The following is an 18,667-nucleotide window of genomic DNA, read 5'->3' as shown; positions in this document are numbered from 1 at the left end:
GTTAAAAAAGATATTGAATGCATGTTTTTCCAGGGCACGTATTGACTCTCCAAAGAGTCTTTCAAGGCAGCGACTTCTTTGAGTACTTTCTCTGCCTGCTGTTGTGCCTAGTTGAGTTTTCCCAACTCTCTCTTCAATTTGCCAAAAACAGAATTCAGAGTTACTTCCTCCTTGTGCTTTTCTGGAGATACATAATGAGTCTGCACACGATTCAGATTTTCACTTATTGCATTCTCCTCAGCATTCAACTTGTTTTCTTCAAAGCCTCTTTGTGCCTTTGTGACACCGTAGAAATTTGTTTGTTCAGGACTTGAAAAGTTTGGTTCATTGAAGACTTTAGTTTATAATGCACTTTCAAAGATATATACTCAGCTTAAATCTCGTGTTTCAAATCTTCCAATCAGTTTTGATGTGAATATTTTCCTGTGGAATGGCTTCATTTTCTTTTTACAGGTATTGTTTCTTTTGGATTACATTAGATAGCTTTCCTTCATTCACAGCCATCTGCTTGCTCCGTACTACCGCTTGTTGTTGCAGTTTGGCTAATGTGGCAACATTTTCACAAAGCTCTTTCTTCCACTGTTTCTCAGCCTCTTCTTTCTTCTGCACCACTTTCTTCGGCTCACACACTTCACTGCACTGACATGGTCTGCCACCATCTTGTGGTTTGCTTAGATATTGTCTCCCCCACCCTGGGGTCTCCAGTCTGCAATGCTGTTATCGCCTGTCTCCCTTGTCCTGGGGTTTCCTTGCCCCTTCAGTGCTTTATAAGGGGTGGTCTAGATCTTTTTTTAAAGGTCTGTGCTCTCCACAACTTGGGAGTTTAAAACTTTTGTTAAAGGCTTTTAGTGTCTCACCAAACGTGGTTGAGGGCTCATCTATACCTTGTTTTAGGATTATTTCATTCGCAAATAGACCAAACAAATATAAAAAAACTGATTAACTTGTTCTTCTTCTGATTTCTTACTTAATCCTGATTCTTTCCTGTAATCTAAAAATTTTCTTCTCCATGACGCCCAATTTTGGTTCTGGTTTGGCTCTTGACTGAGCTCAAATTGGTCTGATAGTTTTAATTTACTATCCTGGGCTGTTTTCCATTAGAGGGAAGTACAGCCTTCATTTTTTCTCTCTCTCTTCCAAGATGGCATTCCCATATGCTTCTTCGCAATGAATTTTCCCGTATTTGCTGGTTTTAGCAAGCTCCTGCAGTAATGGCGTTCATGATTTGTGTGTTTTAAATTTCTCAGCAGTGACTCCATGCATTGGCTTTTTTTCTTCCATCTTCCCTGCAGTATCTGAGCATTTTTGGGCTGTGAAACCGTCAATTCCCAGCTTTTGTTGGGTCTTTTAACTGCCGATTACTTGCTATTTAACTTATAACGTTCAGAACGAGCGCAGCTGCTACTTGTTCAGGTACCGACTCGGGACTCGGGCTGTTCGTGGTGTTCTTTAAAATGGCCACTCTGACTGCTGCTGACTTAGAAGCTTTTTTAAAATCACTCTAACTAAGAACTTAAATTTTTTAGCTCACCCCTGCTAGGTCTTCAGGCTCTGCATTCACTCAGGTTCTTCATTTCATCTGCACCGTGTATCATCCTTCTGCCTTTCAGCGTTTTTTCTTCTTTAAATTTGGCTCAGCCTTTTGTGATCTGGCTAGGTCTTATGACTCTGCCTCTGTATTTGATCAAGTTTGGCAATGGAACTTTTTAAGGCGATCTCTAGCTGTGCCTTTGATTTAGGTGCACGTCTTGCACGGTCAGAGTGCAGTTTCTTTGCTTTTTCATGCTTTCAGGGTCCACCCTTCGCTACCACCATGTTGTAAGGGTTGGTTGGTATCTCACAGAGAGGTCTGGAGGATTGTATGGTTTAACAGTGTGTTTATTAACAACTCATAACTATATACATCTCCAAGGCACAGCCCTGCATGGATGCGGTCTCTATGCTGCTCGATGACTACTGTACTCAGTCTATCATGTGACTCTCTCCACCTCTATCTGTTTCCCCAATCTTACATTTGCCCTTGCTCAGCTGAACACCCTTATACTAGAGCAAACTATGTTGTTTCTAAAGGAAGCAGATAATTGCTATTTGTATATTGCTTGCTCTTTGCTAACTGCCACACTACTGCACTTAATACTGACTGAAATCCCTTTCTAATGAGGACTGAAATTTAGGACTGGAAAATACAATGCACGAGACTGAGATCGACTTGTTGTGGATTAACCCATCACTGCCATGTAAACATTACAATAGCCAGATTAGCTGATGTTCTGTTAAAAAAAAAGGCTTGCTATGAAAAATAACTGGGATGTAACATGTTTGTCTCTGTAAGAATGCAAAGTTCCAATTTGCTTTCTGAGTGGTTGTTAAACACAAGCCTGGCAGGGTCCAATCCAACGAGACAATTACAATCTAAAAGCATAAAAAGCACTTCTGGATATGAAAGGTGCGCTGTAAATGCAAGTTCATTCTTTACAACACAGACAGAAAGTAGCCATTATATTTTCACACCACTGCACATTTAAATTGAAAAAAGCTACAATTTAAAACTAAAAACATGTGAACATTCATGTCAACTGCTCAATTCCATTTTTTTTAAATTATGCATAACCACAAGAGGCTAAATAGTCCACAAAATATTAAGTTTACTAAAAAGCTAATGGTTATTTATTTTCTTGTACATGGAATGTGAGCAGCAATGGCAAGGAGGAATAGTTGCCATCAACAATTATACATGGTCATCGTGCTGTTCCTCATGGCTGCACTGTAGGAACCTTCAGAGATGAATAGTTAAGAGCACGAAAGAGTTAACCCATTCTCTTCTAAAGAAGTCACACAGATAAAGCCAGCCCTCAGCTTCTTGGTAACACTGCCAATTCAAAACTCAGCAAGTCTTATTTTACAAATGGCTTTGCTCACAAGCCCACTATGCAAGAGGCGGCCAACCATTCACGTGGATTTAATCAAAATAAATTCTCATTACTGAACATAAATTTGCATTAAAGTGACTTATGCATGATTTGTTATGTGGCTTGTTGAACCAAGTGTTCTAAATGACCTTCAAAAAAAAAAAGTGTCATTCAATTTGATAATAGAAAGAATAGCCTCCCAATCAAGGAGGCGATATTCATGTCTGGCGCATGACCAATCACTGAAACACGGAAAGCTTTGACCTGGAGTCCCTTCCTTTTTATTTTCACCCCACAGTGGAGCCATCCTGTGCCTATGTTGAAAGCTGGGTGGTTTACTGTGATAGTTACGTTTCCACAGCCATTTCCAATTCCTTTTTAAATTTTCCTATTTGAGAGCAGGGACTTCAGTTGCTGGTAACCATTTTAGAAAGCCAGATCAGCTGTTTATATTCTGAGCTGAACCATTTAATGGTTTCAAAAGGATATACATAGGTTAGCTAGCCCTTTCTAAAAATACAAATCTCTATTACAATCATATCAACCTGCTGACAAACTATGAATATTCTGATTTGTTTGGATTTGGAATGGCTTTAAGTGAACTATCAGTCACAAAACTCTATCAATGAACAACAGAGCAACTGGTCTACTTGGAACTTGTTTGCAGCAGGAGTCTCCCCAGAGGACAACAGAAATACTTTTGGGATGTATTCAAAGCATCTCTGAAGAGGTCAACCATCCTTGCCAACTCATGGGAATCCCAAGCTTGTGACTGACCAAAAAGGTGGTTCATTCGGGAATGCATCAAACACATCGAGACACATTGTTGGGAACACGCAGAGGTGAAGTCAAGGCATCGGCAGGCACGCAGTATGAAATTTTTGAGAAGGAACTATAAGATAATGAACTATGGGTATATCTACACCACATGGATTGCAGAGGCTCAAGGCGGCGGCTCACCACCACCTTGTCAAAGGCAATTAGGGATGGGCAATAAATGCTAGCCTAGCAGGCGATGCCCACATCCGGTTAAAGAATTTTTAAAAAGATATTCAGTAGCAGAGTTGCACATGCTGTTAAAACAATCAATTCCTTCCTGACTCCCTCCTGGTACATGTGTATAGCAGCCTTAAGGGGACAAAGTGCACAATGCAATTCTCAATACACTACATACACCACATACACAAACCTCAAAACAACTCATCTACCCCACCCAAGCATGCCTGCCCTGCATGTGGCAGAGTCTACAGATCTTATCAGCTATCTCAGAACCCAGTGAACCGGAGTGGAAGCAAGACATTCTCGATCCCAAAGGACTGTCTAAGAAGATCAATCATATATTTTCTACCAGTTCAATGTATTGAGTGGCATTTAAGGGGATACTTTAGAACACACAGAATAGATATATTCCAACAAGTAAGAAAAAGTCCAAGGGCAGACACACCATCGATGGTCAACTAGAAAGGTTGAAGATAGTATCAAACTTCAAGAAAAAGCATATAAATGTGCAGAGATAGGTGGAAGGTCAGAAGATTGGGCAGAATATAAGGAACAGCAAAGGATGACTAAAAGATTAATAAAGAGGGAAAAACTGGAGTACAAGAGAAAGCTAGCCAGAAATATAAAAACAGAAAGTAAGAGTTTCTATAAATATTTTAAAAAGAAACGATTTAACACAGTGAGCTAAAAGCAAAATACTGCGGATACTGGAAAGCTGAAACAAAAACAGAAAATGCTGGGAAAACTCAGCAGGTCTAACATCATCTGTGGAGGGAAAAACAGAGTTAATGCTTCGACTCCGTATAACTCCTTCTTCAGACTCTGTTTAACAAAGTGAGTCCTATAAAAAGTGAGTCTGGAGAGTTGATAATGGAAAACAAGGAAATGGCAGATGAATTGAACAGGTATTTTGCATCAATCTTCACTATAGGAGATATAAGTAACATCCCAGAAGCAGCTATAAATCAGGAAATGGAAGGGTGGGAGGGGTGGTGGTGTGGGAAGAACTCAGGAAAATTACAATCACCAGTGAAGTGGTACAGAGTAAATTGTTGCAGCTGTGGGCTGACAAGTGCCCGGGTCCTGATTGACTTCATACTACGGTCTTAAAAGTGGCTAGTGAGATCATTGATGCATTGGTTTTAATTTTCCGAAACTCCTTAGATTTGAGAAAGGTCCAATTAGATTGGAAGATAACAAATGTAACTTCATTATTCAAGAAAGGAGGGAGACAGAAAGCAGGAAGCTACAGGCCAGTTAGCTTGACATTTACCATAGGGAAAATGTTAGAAGCTATTATTGAAGCTATAGAGGGGCACTTGTATAAGTTCAAGGTAATCAGGCAGAGTGAACATGGTTTTGTGGAAGGGAAATCATGGTTAACCAACTTATTGGAGTTCTTTGAAGGAGTCACATGTGCTATGGATAATGGGGAACTGGTGGATGTACTGTACTTAGATTTCCAGAGGGCATTTGATAAAGTGACATCTCAAAGGTAATTGCGTAAAATAAAAACTCATGCTTTAGAGGCTAATATATTGGCATGGATAGAAGATTGGCTAGCTAACAGGAAGCAGAGAGTAGGCATAAATGGGTCTTAATCAGGTTGGCAAGATCTAACAAGTGTTGTGCCACAGGAATCCGTGCTGGGATTACAATTTGTATAAATGGCTTGGATGAAGGGATGGATGGGATGTCAAATTTGCTGATGACACAAAGATAGCTAGGAAAGTAAGTTGTGAAGAAGACAAAAGGAAGCTATAAAAAGATACAGATAGGTTAATTGAATGGGCAAGGATCTGGCAAATGGAGTATAATGTGGGAAAATGTGAAATTGTCTATTTTGGCAGGAAGAATAAAAGAGAAGCATATTATCTAAATGATGAGAGATTGCAGAGCTCAGAAATGCAGAGGAATCTGGGTGTCTCAGTGCATGAATAGCAAAAGGCTAGTATGCAGGCACAGCAAGTAATTAGGAAAGCTAATATAATGTTATCCTTAATTGTGTGGGGAATTGAATACAAAAGTAAGGAGGTTATGCTTCAGTTATACAGAGCACTAGTGAGACCACATCTGGAGTACTTGTGGGGGGGAGTACTGTGTACAGTATTGGTCACCTTATTTAAGAAAGGATGTGAATGCATTGGTAGCAGTTCAGAGAAGGTTTACCAGACTAATACCTGGAATGGACGGGTTGTCTTATGAGGAAAGGTTGGACAGGCTAGGCTTGTATTCGCTGGAGTTTAGAAGAGTAAGAGGCGACATGATTGAAACATATAAGATCCTGAGGGGGTCGTAACAGGGTGGATGTGAAGAGGATGTTTCCTCCTGTGGGAGGATCAAGAACTAGGGGGTCACCCGTTTAAAAATAAGGGGTCGCCATTTAAAATAGGGATGAGGCAAAATATTTTCTCTCAGGGGGTTGAGAGTCTTTGGAACTCTCTTCCTGAAAAGGCGGCGGAAGCAGAGTCTCTGAATATTTTTAGGGCAGAAGTAGATAGATTCTTGGTAAGCAAGGGGTTGATAGATTATCAGTGTAGGCGGAATGCAGATTTGAGGCTACTATCAAATCAGCCATGATCTTATTAAGCAGCGGAGCAGGCTCGAGGGGCCGAATGGCCTACCCCTGCTCCTTGTTCATATGTTCGTATAGTTAAGCAACACAGCTACCATCCTGGTAACAGAGATACAACTGGCATGATATTGCAGTCACACTGCTAAATGGCATCCAGTTGAGCAGTTTAAGGCTGTGCTACAATGCTCAATATGTTACTCAGGGTTCATTTTGATGACTATGGTTATTTTGATTGTGACAATTCTTTAAAAAGGAAGCTATTTACAATTCTGTCTGCCACAATCTTTCTATAGCTGTCTTTCAGGGTGTTAAGATTGTTTTCCCTCTGATCCTTTTAATTTTCTTTGACTGCTTCTTTGATCTTTCCCACTCGCCCCATTCTAATATCCATCATCTCCAATCCAGTTTACGACCTTTGTGCTGCATTTATCGCCATTTCCCTATAGCTCCATAGCTGCCTGCTTAAATTTTATAAATGTTGTTTGTTTGTTTCTCTGGCTTTTTTTTAATGACCACTTACTGGTCTCTGTGCTGTAAATCACAATCTTTTAACAACTGCTTTCCAATCCCTTGGATGTCATAACCCCATAAATGCTGTTCATATTAGCAAATACAAGGCAGGGGCCAACATCAGCTCATCTATCCAATGATTGGCAGAAAACGGTGACACCTTTTGCTCCAAGTCTGCTCTAAGAAAAGTAAAACCACCGTTGGTCTCAAAACAATTAATTTGGACATTCTGGAATTAAACAGTTGCCAAAATATTTGGCCAAATACCTGACCCCTTCTTTCTTCAGAAACACATCAGACTGAAGGCTGCAATTCGTAGGGTTATGTGCATTTTTAAGCATCCCAGAATGGGAAAGGATAATAAATGCAATAGAAAAGGAACAACATAAAGTCACTAAGGTGTTACCAGAGAAAACATGTTACGGGTATGAAAACAGACTTGAGAAGTGAAGGCTTTTTCAGTATGGCTGAGAGATTAGGAGGCGGAGATGCTCAAGGTTATGAAGGGTTTCATCACTTGTTTACACTGGTAGGTGAAATGGTAGGAAGCGAGCACAACGTTCAATATTCACAAAAAGCATTAATGGGAAGATTAAAAGAAAAATTCTCTGCATACAAGGTGGGTCAAAACTGAAATTCCCTACCAGAAACTGTCGATGAAGCAAAATCCATTTTTTCCAGAGAGAATTAGATGCTTGAATCAGCATCCATGAGTACAATTATCACAATAGCTTATAGAAATCAGGTTTTTTGATAAATGCTGAATATGGAAATTTGTATATAGATTGACACAATACCCAAGAGTCTTTTATTATGCATGTGATACTTGGTTTCACTTCAAGCAGTCCTAAAGCTTGAAATCCACAGGATAATCCAGGAATTACATTCAAAATCTCCTAGTTTTGGTACCAGGATACACCTGTTAAAAATTGGGTAGTTAGCAGTAAAGTCAGGTGAAACCCTTTCACCCAGAGTTGTAAAATATGTTACCAGGTAGAGTTATTAAACCAGACAGTACAAATGCATGTGAAACAGAATGCACTACACAAAAAGATAGATTTGAGGTACGTGGTGGGTTGATCTATGAAAATGGATCTAGTTGTTTGAGCCAAGGTAGGAAACAGAGAGAAGGGATAAAAGGATTTGTTTCCAATTGGAAAGGTGTGGCATGCTCCCCAGGATTCTGTATACAGGTCTCAGTTTTTTACCATATATGTTAATGGCTTAGATGGAGGAACAGAGAAGTGTATATCCAAATTTACAAACAACACTATATTAGGATGCACAGTATGAGGATGCACGGCAGAAGTTACAGATGGGCACTGACAATCTAGGTGAGAGGGCACAGCGCGTCAAATGAAGTTTAATGTGGAGAATTGCAAGGAGCCATGGAAGAGCAATGGGATTTAGGTGCCCATGAATATAAATCATTGCAGAAAGTACGAACCCTAGAAAAGACATACTGACCATTGGAAGGGGTATAGCACAGATTCGCCAGAAGCATACAAGGGTTTCAGGGATTACACTTTAAGATAGGACATAGAACGTACCAGACAAATAGAGCAACATCCATCTAGTTTCACCCTCTAACATCCTGCTAGTCACATGTTACAATAATGGGGCTGAAATTACTCTAGAAGGCATGCAGAACAGTTTCCAACAATGTTACAAAAGAGGAACTTGGCAGGTTAGCCTCCAAAAAGTTTAGCAACATTAACAATGTTAATTTGGCGCCACTGTGCCAATCAAATAGCTGTAACACAGAGCTCGGATACACAAGTGCACTGGGTTCTTCGCTGACAAGTCTTCCCCCCAGTAAACACACAGTGCCATGATGTAAATTTTATTGAAGCAAATCACGTTACTTGCTCTTGACTTCAAGATAATCCTGCCTTTCAGCCTTCGCAGTGGTTTGCCAAAAATACTTCCAAGAAAGCATTTTTTTCATATGTTCAAGTGGTCTGGCATAAACATGCATTAATTTGTCATCTTTAAATTTTTGGTTTTAATTTTTATTCTGATGTATAAAAAATACAATTTCTTTAGAAATAGCAAAGGAGAGGATGTAAGCTGACAACAGAAAGGAAAGAACACAAGTGTCTTTCAATCTTGAATAGCTCCTCTATTGGTTTTAATAATTATAGATTATAAAATGCACCTTACAAACAGTTTACATACTGAACAATAATATGGTAGATCACATCATGTAAAAGGGACTCAAATTTCAAATACACAGCCTAGTTCTGCAATAATGTTATGGGAAATGGAATACGACAATGAGAAATTTTACACAGATTCCAGTCAAATCCACACACTGCAACTAATGGGAGGGGCATTTATTCTGCTCCATCAGCTACACTTAAGACACGTACCAAATAATTAAATACACGAACAAGAGTTCAACTGGCTTCTGCCTGCTTATTAAACTAAAATATAATGGGTGAAACTATCTTTAAACAGGGCTTCTGTAATTAATCCTGGTGGCTCAGTTGGCAAAGCCAGCTATTCTCCCAATTGTCATCTTTTGTTAAAATGAGTGTGTCAATGCCCAAGGCAAAGACATGATCTGACTTCATGACGACCTTTCTCTAACCCCAGATTGTTTAAAGAGGAGGAGAGAAAACAACTGGATTCTTTAAATTGAGCTTAGCATATCCCAAAAGTAAAATACATTCAAACCTATTGGGTGGTGAGAGAGTTGGGATGGGTGAGGGGGTGGGGCTGATGGAAAGAAAAAAAAGAGGGACCGAACAAAAAGCTATATACCAAAATAAACCACATTATGTATTCTCATTTAAACTTTCCGACAAAATTAATTGGACTGCATTCATAAATGAGAAGCAGCCACATTAAAGCACATTTTTACATCTGTGTTAAGCAAGGTTTCATTCGATTTGAATAAGTACACTCAATCTTCGGCACTGTCAGCAGTAAAATATTAACAGCTGCATTTTATACAAACTTTGCAATTCAAATGGCCTAGGAGTATAAAAGCAGCCTCTTAGCAGATTTCCTGCATCCTGTAACCTTCTACATCTGAACTCTCCCAAAAAAAAAGCAAGACTTGATGGTACAGTACCTTGAATTAGCATAATCTCTTTTTAATGCAGGAAACAGCTAATGAGTCCATCTACAATTTAGCCTCTAACAAATCAAATATAGAATCTCAACAATTATAGCTCCTTAAAATAGAAAGCATTACAATCATCCTTCCCTGCTTCATTAATACTTTGACCTCTCCTTAAATCTCAAAGAACAGACTTCCCAACTGTTTGCAAAATTGGTATCCGGTGACAATAGTGAAAATATAATATGGATGAGTTAAATATATGGTGGCAGTTATTTGTGTTATCTCCTGTCCACATGTTTTAGGGGAGGGGCAGGATACTTAAGAATATTAAATATAGCCCGGTCCCGGGGGAATGTTAGATCTGGGCACAGTGGAAAAAATTCTGTCAAAGGTTGGGAAATGCGTCAGTCAGCTACTGGTAAGACATGACTGGCTCTCTGGGAGACACTTTGTTTCTTCTGGCAATACCCTTTTCATGCCACATTCTAGAATCTTTACCTCGTGGAGACAGGGTCAAAGGCCATAAGACCATAAGACATAGGAGCAGAAATTAGGCCATTCGGCCCATCGAGTCTGCTCCACCATTCAATCATGGCTGATAAGTTTCTCAACCCCATTCTCCCACCTTCTCCTCGTACCCTGGGCAATCTTCATTGCTGTGCATGCTACCGGATGCTGTGTCACCCCACACAAACTCTATGTTCCATCCCAACTCTTGTCAGGTGAGTGTAAGTGAAATAGTGGGAATAAGAATATAAGAACATAAGAAATAGGAGGAGTAGGCCATTAAGCCCTTTGAGCCCACTCCACCATTCAATGAGATCATGGCTGATCATCTACTTCGACACCATTTTCCTATCCTCCTATCCCTTGACGTTTTTAATGTGTAGAAATCTTATCGATCTCAGTCTTGAACATACTCAATGACTGAGTCTCCACAGCCCTCTGAGGCAGAGAATTCCAAAGATTCGCCATCCTGAGTGAAGAAATTCCTCCTCATCTCAGTCTTAAGAAGATTGTCAAATGCATAATCTGTCTCTGTCCCCAACTTCCTGCGCAGTGGTTCTGAAGATAATCCAAACTTTACCATCGCAGATTAGCCACAAAGGCCAGACTTGGAAGGCCCCAGATTCAAGCCTTATTCAGTGCTGAGTCTTTTGATCTCAGGCAGAATGGTGGGGTGGGCAGCTACAAATGCCCCTGCGGGTTAAGGGACAGGCAGAAAAAAATAATCAGCCAGAATTGCTGCTGTTGGTTGCCAATTGCCAGCTGGAAATAGGCAGACAAGACAGGTATAGTCTCTCTCATGGTTCATGAGCACCTGGGGGTGGCACCAATCCAACAAGGAAAGGAGAGAGAGAGAGCATGCAAGAGAGAGAGAGAGAGAGAGAGCGCGAGAGAGAGAGAGAGAGAGAGCGCACGTGAGAGAGAAGAGAAGCAAAATAGCAAGGAAAGCACATTATTTGAAGCCTCTGGAAACTTTTTATGTCTGCTGATGTAGTGCAACATTTTAAAGTAAGGGGCTAACCAACCTTCTGGTGTTATTTGTTGTTTTGTGTGGGACATCTCCAACAGCTTCAACAACAGCTGCAAGCTCTTGTCTGCTTTCAGCACAGGTAAGTAGGCATGAGTATTCAGCTTCCATAATGCATCTATAAGGGGATGCAAGAAACAAGCCAAGGCCTTCTGATCCCCACCATCAAATACGCTAAATTAAATGTAAAAAAAAGCAAATAGTGTCATTAATAGACAAAATGCATGGAAAACTATAGTGTTTACAACAGCTTAGCTACTTTCATGCACAGAACTTTCAAAAGTCAAAGATTTTACTCTAGCCTCTCATCCATGTTCTACAATAATTGTGCAATACTAAAAGTTTGATAAAATAAGGTTGCCTAGCATTTATTCAACAAGTCACATAAATAGGAACATTGCTTTTGTTTTTACATTTAATGGCGCAACATTTTTCATTGAGACATGAATATACACGTTTCATCTTCATAGTCACAGAATGCTGCAGAGAATATGCACAGCCAAACACTAGCTCACTTACCAGTTAAGTATAGCTCGGCTGTGATAGGGATGAATAAATTTGGGCTTCCCTCTGTACCCCACCAAACACAACTTCTCTCAAACACATCCCACTTGTAAATTGTATCAGCATGCCCTCTTGCTGGTATCCTATTAGGTCCCAGTCACCATGAATAAAATAACCCTTTCCCAGTTAGTTTTGATGGGCAAGCCCAGAACAAGGGGACATAACCTCAAAATTGGAGCTAGGCTGTTCAGAGATGCTGCCTGAAAGCACTTCTCCATATAAGTGTAAGCAAATCTGGAATTCTGTTCCCAAAAAGCTGGTGAATCTAAGGGTCAATTGAAAATTTCAAAACTGAGATAAGTGCATATTTTGTTAGGTAAAGGTACTGAGAGATATGGAATTAGGATAGAGATCAACCATGATCTAATTGAATGGTGGAGCAAGCTCGAGGGGCTGAATGGCCTCCTACTGTCCTATCTTCCGGAATAAAAAAGAATCAACCACTGTCTTCCCTTGAAGATTCTTCCCCCAACAGCCAATTTCTTTCAACCAGTGCCTCTTTCTCCTTCTTTATTGCTCTCTCTGTGCTTCCGCCATTTAAATATTCAATTTTTGTATTGCCTTATATAAATATCTAATCTTTAACCGCAGAATGACTATGAAGTTTAGCATGTCTCGTCTTGAGCTGGAGATTAGCGCAGAGGAAAGAGTGGAGAAGCGAAGCAAAGTAGGAAGGGAATGCAACATGAGAAGTGGTGTACAGACTTGGAATTTAAAGCAGTGGGGCACTTAAACTCACACAATTTAACAATGTATTATACACCTCGTGTAATATGCTAATCACCTGAAATTGCTCCCCCGGCTATGTCCACCAATGACAACCCAAATTTTGAATGACAAAAATCCTCAATTATGCTGCAGGGGGTATTTCACAGTTCAATTTGACACAGGAAAATATCAAACACTGTACTAACACATGTTAATCACCGTCGAGCATTAATTCTATCTCTTCATTGCAGTTGACAAATGCTCACCCACTATCAGAGCAAAGAAATACCAAATACAAAAATGAAATATACAAACATAAATACGAAATACAAAAATATGGAAACGGGTTTTGTTTTTGATTCAGGTTATTAGGCACACATTTAGAATAAAAGACTCTACCTTTCAGTACTGAACTGCTCTTCAACATCGGCAGCAAGGAGAATCATCCGGGCAACAAGCTGGGCTTCAAACCAGTCTGGCATATAGCTGGCATTTTCTCCTAGAAAGTACAGCAAGCAGACGTTAAATGTAATTTCTGTTGTATGGAACATAACTGCAGCATTCAAATTGGTTGGTTAGTCAATAAGGTTCTATCTTCAAATAGAGCGCCCTGGTGGCTCACAGAATTTCTGACCACTCTGCTCTCGTCCAACAATGTCGTTAAGTGTAAATTTCTCATTTTCATCCATGCAGCCATGGGGAAAATGCTAGATTGTCTTTCCCCATAGGAAAATAGCAATATAAATCAGGGCAAGAGATATTGCATACGTGCAGTATTCCAGACTCTACAGGTTGCACCCTATACAAGATTTACGCTGCTCATACAGATCCTATACTCAACATTGGTCAAAAGAGGCAACCATGGGCTACAGTTCAAGTCAACACCGGGACCCCCTTGTCATTTTTGCTCCGTTTGTGCTGACTATGAGCTGAAGCATGTATGTGTAGGGACTAGGAACTGCTATGCCTCAGGGCTAACAGTCCACCATGTGATTGCTCTGTTATACTAGGAACAATATGGGATGCCCACTGTATACTACTGATTTCTCAGGCAGACTGAAAAGCACTTATTGTAAAAATAATTATATAGAAGCAAAAGTAAATTCAAATGACAGTAAAATACCTGAAATTCTGACACTTCCATGACTGAACCTGTCTCCACTACACACTCAGGCAGTTCATGCCAGATCCTCGCCATTCGTTGTACTTAAAAAAAAATTCCTCATGTTACTGTTGCTTCTTTTGCCAATCACCTTAAATCACTGTCATCTGGTTCTTGATCCTTCAGCCAATGGGAATGGTTTCTCCCTATCTGCTCTGTCAAGACAGCTTATGATTTTAAACATCTCTATCTACTCTCCTCTCAACCTTCCCCTCCCAAGGAAAACAACCCCAGCTTCCCCAATCTATCCACATAACTGAAGTCCCTCATCTCTGCAACCATCTTCATGAATCTTTTCTGCACAGTTTCTAAAGCCTTCACATCCTTCCTAAAGTGTGGTGCCCAGAATTGGACACAACACTCCAGGTGAGGTCGAACCAATGTTTAAAAATGGTGCACCATAACTTCCTTGCTTTTGCACTCTATACTTCTGTTTATAAAGCCCAGGATCCCATCTGGCTTTATAAGTGCTTTCTCAACCGAGCCTGCCACCTTCAACGATTTGTGCACATATATCTCTGTTCCTGCACCCCTTTTAGAACTGTACCCTTTATTTTACATTGCCTCATCTCATTCTTCCGACCAAGATATATCACTTCACACTTCTCTGCATTAAATTTAATCTGCCACATTCCCACCCATTCCACCAGCCTGTCTATGCCCTCTTGAGGTCTATCATTATCCTCCTCACAGTACTTACAAGTTTTTTGTCATCTACAAAGTTTGAAATTGTGTCTTATACATACAAGTATAGGTCACGAATATAGATCAAGAAAAACAGTGGTCCTAACATCAACCCTGGGGTACTACACTACACACCTTCCTCCAGTCTGAAGAACTGTTCATCAGTACTTTCCCTTGCCTATCACGCAATTAACTTTGTATCCATGCTGCCACTGTCCCTCTTATTTCATAGCTTCAGCTTTGCTGACAAGCCTATTATGTGGCACTTTATCAAGCACTTTTTGGAAGTCCATATACACCATAGCAACTGCAGTTCTTCATCAAACCTCTCTGCTACCTCATTAAAAAACTTCAGCAAGTTGGTTAACCATGATTTCCCTTTGACAAATTCTTAATTAATCCACACTCGCCCAAGTCAAAGGAATGGGACTGATTAGATTGCTCTACAGAGAGCCAGCATGGACTGAATGGGCCAAATGGCCTCATTCTGTGCTGTAATGTATGACCATTAAATTTATTCCTGGATAATTGTTTGTAAAAGCTTCCCCATCACCAAGGTTCCAACAACCTTCTAGAAAAATACATTTCTCCAAATCTCTCCTCACTCTCAGTGAGGATTGACGACTCTATCACTGACTAAGTAACTAGAAAATATTCCTTCCTATTCACTATCAAAGACCCTAATAATTTCAAAAGCATTTATTAAATTTCCACTTTGCCTTCTCTGCTCTAATGGAAATGATTCAAATTTTCTTCTCATAACTATAGTTTCCTAAGCCTATCAGCAATAACTCACATTTATACAGCTCCTTAAACATAGTAAAACATCTCAATGCATTTCACAGAAGCTTAATCAGACAAATGTTGATACAGAGCCAAAGAAGGAGATATTACAACAACAACAACATATTTACATAGCACCTTTAATATAATGAAACATCACAAGGCACTTGAGAAGAGAATTATAGAACAAAATATGACAGAGCCACATAAGGAGATATTAGGTCAGATGACTAAAAGCCTGGCCAAAGAGGTAAGTTTTAAGAGGTGTCCTAAAGAAGGAAAGCAAGATAGAGAGGTGTAGGGATGGAATTCCAGAGCTTGGAGCCTAGGCAACAGAACGCATAATCACCAAGAATGGGGCAACTATAATTAAGAAGGATGACTAAAAGCGTCTAAAATAGTTTGGCTTTAAGGAGAGTTGTAGAGCTGGAGAGGTGTAGACAGCGAATTCCACAGTTTAGGCCTTGCATGGCTGACGGCATGGTTGCCAGTGGTGGGCTGAACCACCATCAACACCCCTTTGTCCTTCTATCTATGACATCTTTGGCAACCTCTTCTTTGCCTCCACCTATCACTGGCCCTCTATCCAGCTTTACCCCTTCAACCAGATTATATTCCACCTCATTTCTATATTTCTTAGTTCTGATGAAGAGTCATACAGACTTGAAATGTTAACTGTGTTCCTCTCCACAGATGCTGTCAGACCTGCTGAATTTTTCCAGGTATTTTTGTTTTTGTTTCAGATTTCCGGCATCCGCAATATTTTGCTTTTATCTTATTTCTTTACTATTGTACACAGTTAAGTCATTTTAAGCTCTCAATTGTTAGTATCAAATTCTAACATTTTTCTTCCATTTTATATGTAAAGATATTCCTTTTTATCTCTATGATTTAATCCCCCACAAGATATTGTTAAAAACCAACATCATTTCCAATTTTGGCTGATGCTCCCCTGCTATTTCAGGTTATCATCACAACTCTCAGTCATGCACCAGCCTGGCTGCAACTCCCCTCGTTTCAGGTCATAATAGAAGAAAGCACACCTTGCTAGAATTCTTAATTATTTTCTTTATTAAGAAATAGCTTTTTTGGCTTATGGGCCCAAATTTTTCACCCCCTTGACTTCCCAACTCAGACCTCTAGGTCAGCTGGTATCAACCTGTTAAGTCAAAAAACACACATGATGAATTCAACTGAAGTTGCAACTGCGGACTAGACTTGACCTGGAATTACCAGTCCCATAGAAGCTTACTGAAGGTTAGTCGCATGTTTTCATGTCCGGGGTAATTCCAATTTGGCCCGAAGTTAATTGAAGACCAGTTCAGGAAACCTACCCATCTGCAGCAAAGTTCTAACATGTAAAAAATGTGATTTTTTTAAACATTTTTTTTTAAAGTACAAATTGCATCCATTGCATCTATGGGAGAGTACTTGGAATAAAAGAAATACTCTCCACCCAACTAAATCCATTAAGCTTTTCATCTCTTTTAAGGATGAATGGAGTAAGAAAGAGAAAAAAAGTCACAATGGTGCTCTTTTGAGACGGTAGCTGTGATCTATTGTTGAGGCTTTACTCTGAATCTGACTCATTATAGATCTCACCTGGGAATGCTCAATACTGACGTTAAGTGCCCAAAATAGAAAAATGTTCTACTTTTCAACTTTACCATCGCTTACAGAGTTGAGGAAGAGAAAATCAGAACACAAAACATTGCTGCCTGATGAATGCATCATGGCAAGTTTGGAAGGATATAAATTATGCATCAGCATAAACTCTAGGTTAACATAATAGGCTTATCCTGAAACAAATTTTCTTTAACACTTTATATGGCAGTGTAGTGTCTGGCCTCCAGTTTTGCTGTATTTCATGGATGACTGTGGGGATGAGATCCAAAGTATAGTATAGAAATATTATTGGTCAGCACTCCAGTCTCAGAAATAGAATACACATCACCATGTGGAAAGCATCATATAATAATTAACAAAATATAACACAAAAATTATGTTTTTTGCAAATATAAATGCACAACAGGAACTGTACATAGTAGGAGAGCCAAAAAACAAAAGAGCGAAGATGAAGGATATTGAGCACTTAATAATGTGGGTGTGGATGTGGCTTGGCATCGCTCATTGTGATCGAATGGGTTAAGTTGCTTGGAAAAGTGCCAGGAAAGGTGCCATTTGGTTTCCAATGAGGGTGTGGGTACAAAGGTGAATAGTTGGGTCGGAGAGTAGTGAGGATTTGAAAGGCACTAGCAAACTGTCAAAGATTATTCAATTGTGAAGATACAGGGAGTAATACATGCATCGAATATTTATTTAAATTGGGGTAATGAGCAGTTTAGGCAAGCATATCAAAAGGAAGCACTCAGCTCCCAATCTCATTATAGCCTTGGTTCAAACATGGATAAAAGGGCTGAACTCCAGAGGTAAGGTGAGAGTGACTGCCCTTGACATCAAGGCAGCGCTTGACCAAGTGTGACATCAAGGAGCCCTAGCAAAACTGGAGTTAATGGGAATCAGGGAGAAAACTCTCCACTGGTTTGAGTCGTATCTAGCACAAAGGAAGATGGTTGTGGTTGTTGGAAGTCAATCATCTCAATTCCAGGATATCACTGCAGGAGATCCCAGGGTAGTGTCTGAGGCCCAACCATCTTCAGATATTTCATCAATACCTTCCTTCCATACAAGGTCAGAAATGGGGATGTTCGCTGATGATTGCACAATGTTCAGCACCATTCATGACTCCTCAGATACTGAAGCAGTCCATGTCCAAATATAGCAAGAACTGGGCAATATCTAGGCTTGAACAAAAACAGAATTACCTGGAAAAACTCAGCAGGTCTGGCAGCATCGGCGGAGAAGAAATCAGTTAACGTTTCGAGCCTTCATGGCCCTTCGGCAGAACTGAAGCATAGTTAGGAGAAGGGAGAAATATAAACTGGTTTAAGGTGGGGGGGGGGGGGGTGGGGGTGGGGAGAGAGACATTGAGGGTGTGGTGATTGTGGAGATGAGCAGATAATCAAAAGATGTCACAGACAAAAGGGTCAAAGAGGTGTTGAAGGTGGTGATATTTGTCTAAGAAAAGTGCTAATTAAGAATGAAAGACAGGATATTCAAAGTACAGCTCTAGTGGGGGTGGGGTGGAAAGACTAACAAGGTTTTAGTT

General features: G+C 40.0%; 1 protein-coding gene across 4 annotated transcripts in view; it reads right to left on the bottom strand.

Annotated features, from left to right (window-relative positions):
- tarbp1 (TAR (HIV-1) RNA binding protein 1) overlaps positions 1-18,667 on the bottom strand; it is a 189,617-nt gene that overhangs the window by 138,238 nt on the left and 32,712 nt on the right. For all 4 annotated transcript variants that reach the window (XR_013578732.1, XM_078557419.1, XM_078557418.1 and 1 more), the window contains exons 11-12: positions 13,269-13,368; positions 11,596-11,771 (exon numbers count right to left, since the gene is read on the bottom strand). Coding sequence is in view for 3 of the 4 variants with exons in the window: in XM_078557419.1 (XP_078413545.1) it covers positions 11,596-11,771; positions 13,269-13,368 (276 nt within the window). In the remaining variant the exon portion in view is untranslated. The remainder of the gene's footprint in view (positions 1-11,595; positions 11,772-13,268; positions 13,369-18,667) is intronic.

Source organism: Cetorhinus maximus, chromosome 14 (genome assembly GCF_964194155.1).
Source record: "Cetorhinus maximus chromosome 14, sCetMax3.hap1.1, whole genome shotgun sequence".
In the NCBI taxonomy this organism is placed as follows: domain Eukaryota; kingdom Metazoa; phylum Chordata; class Chondrichthyes; order Lamniformes; family Cetorhinidae; genus Cetorhinus; species Cetorhinus maximus.
This window is presented reverse-complemented; position numbering and strand designations above follow the sequence as displayed.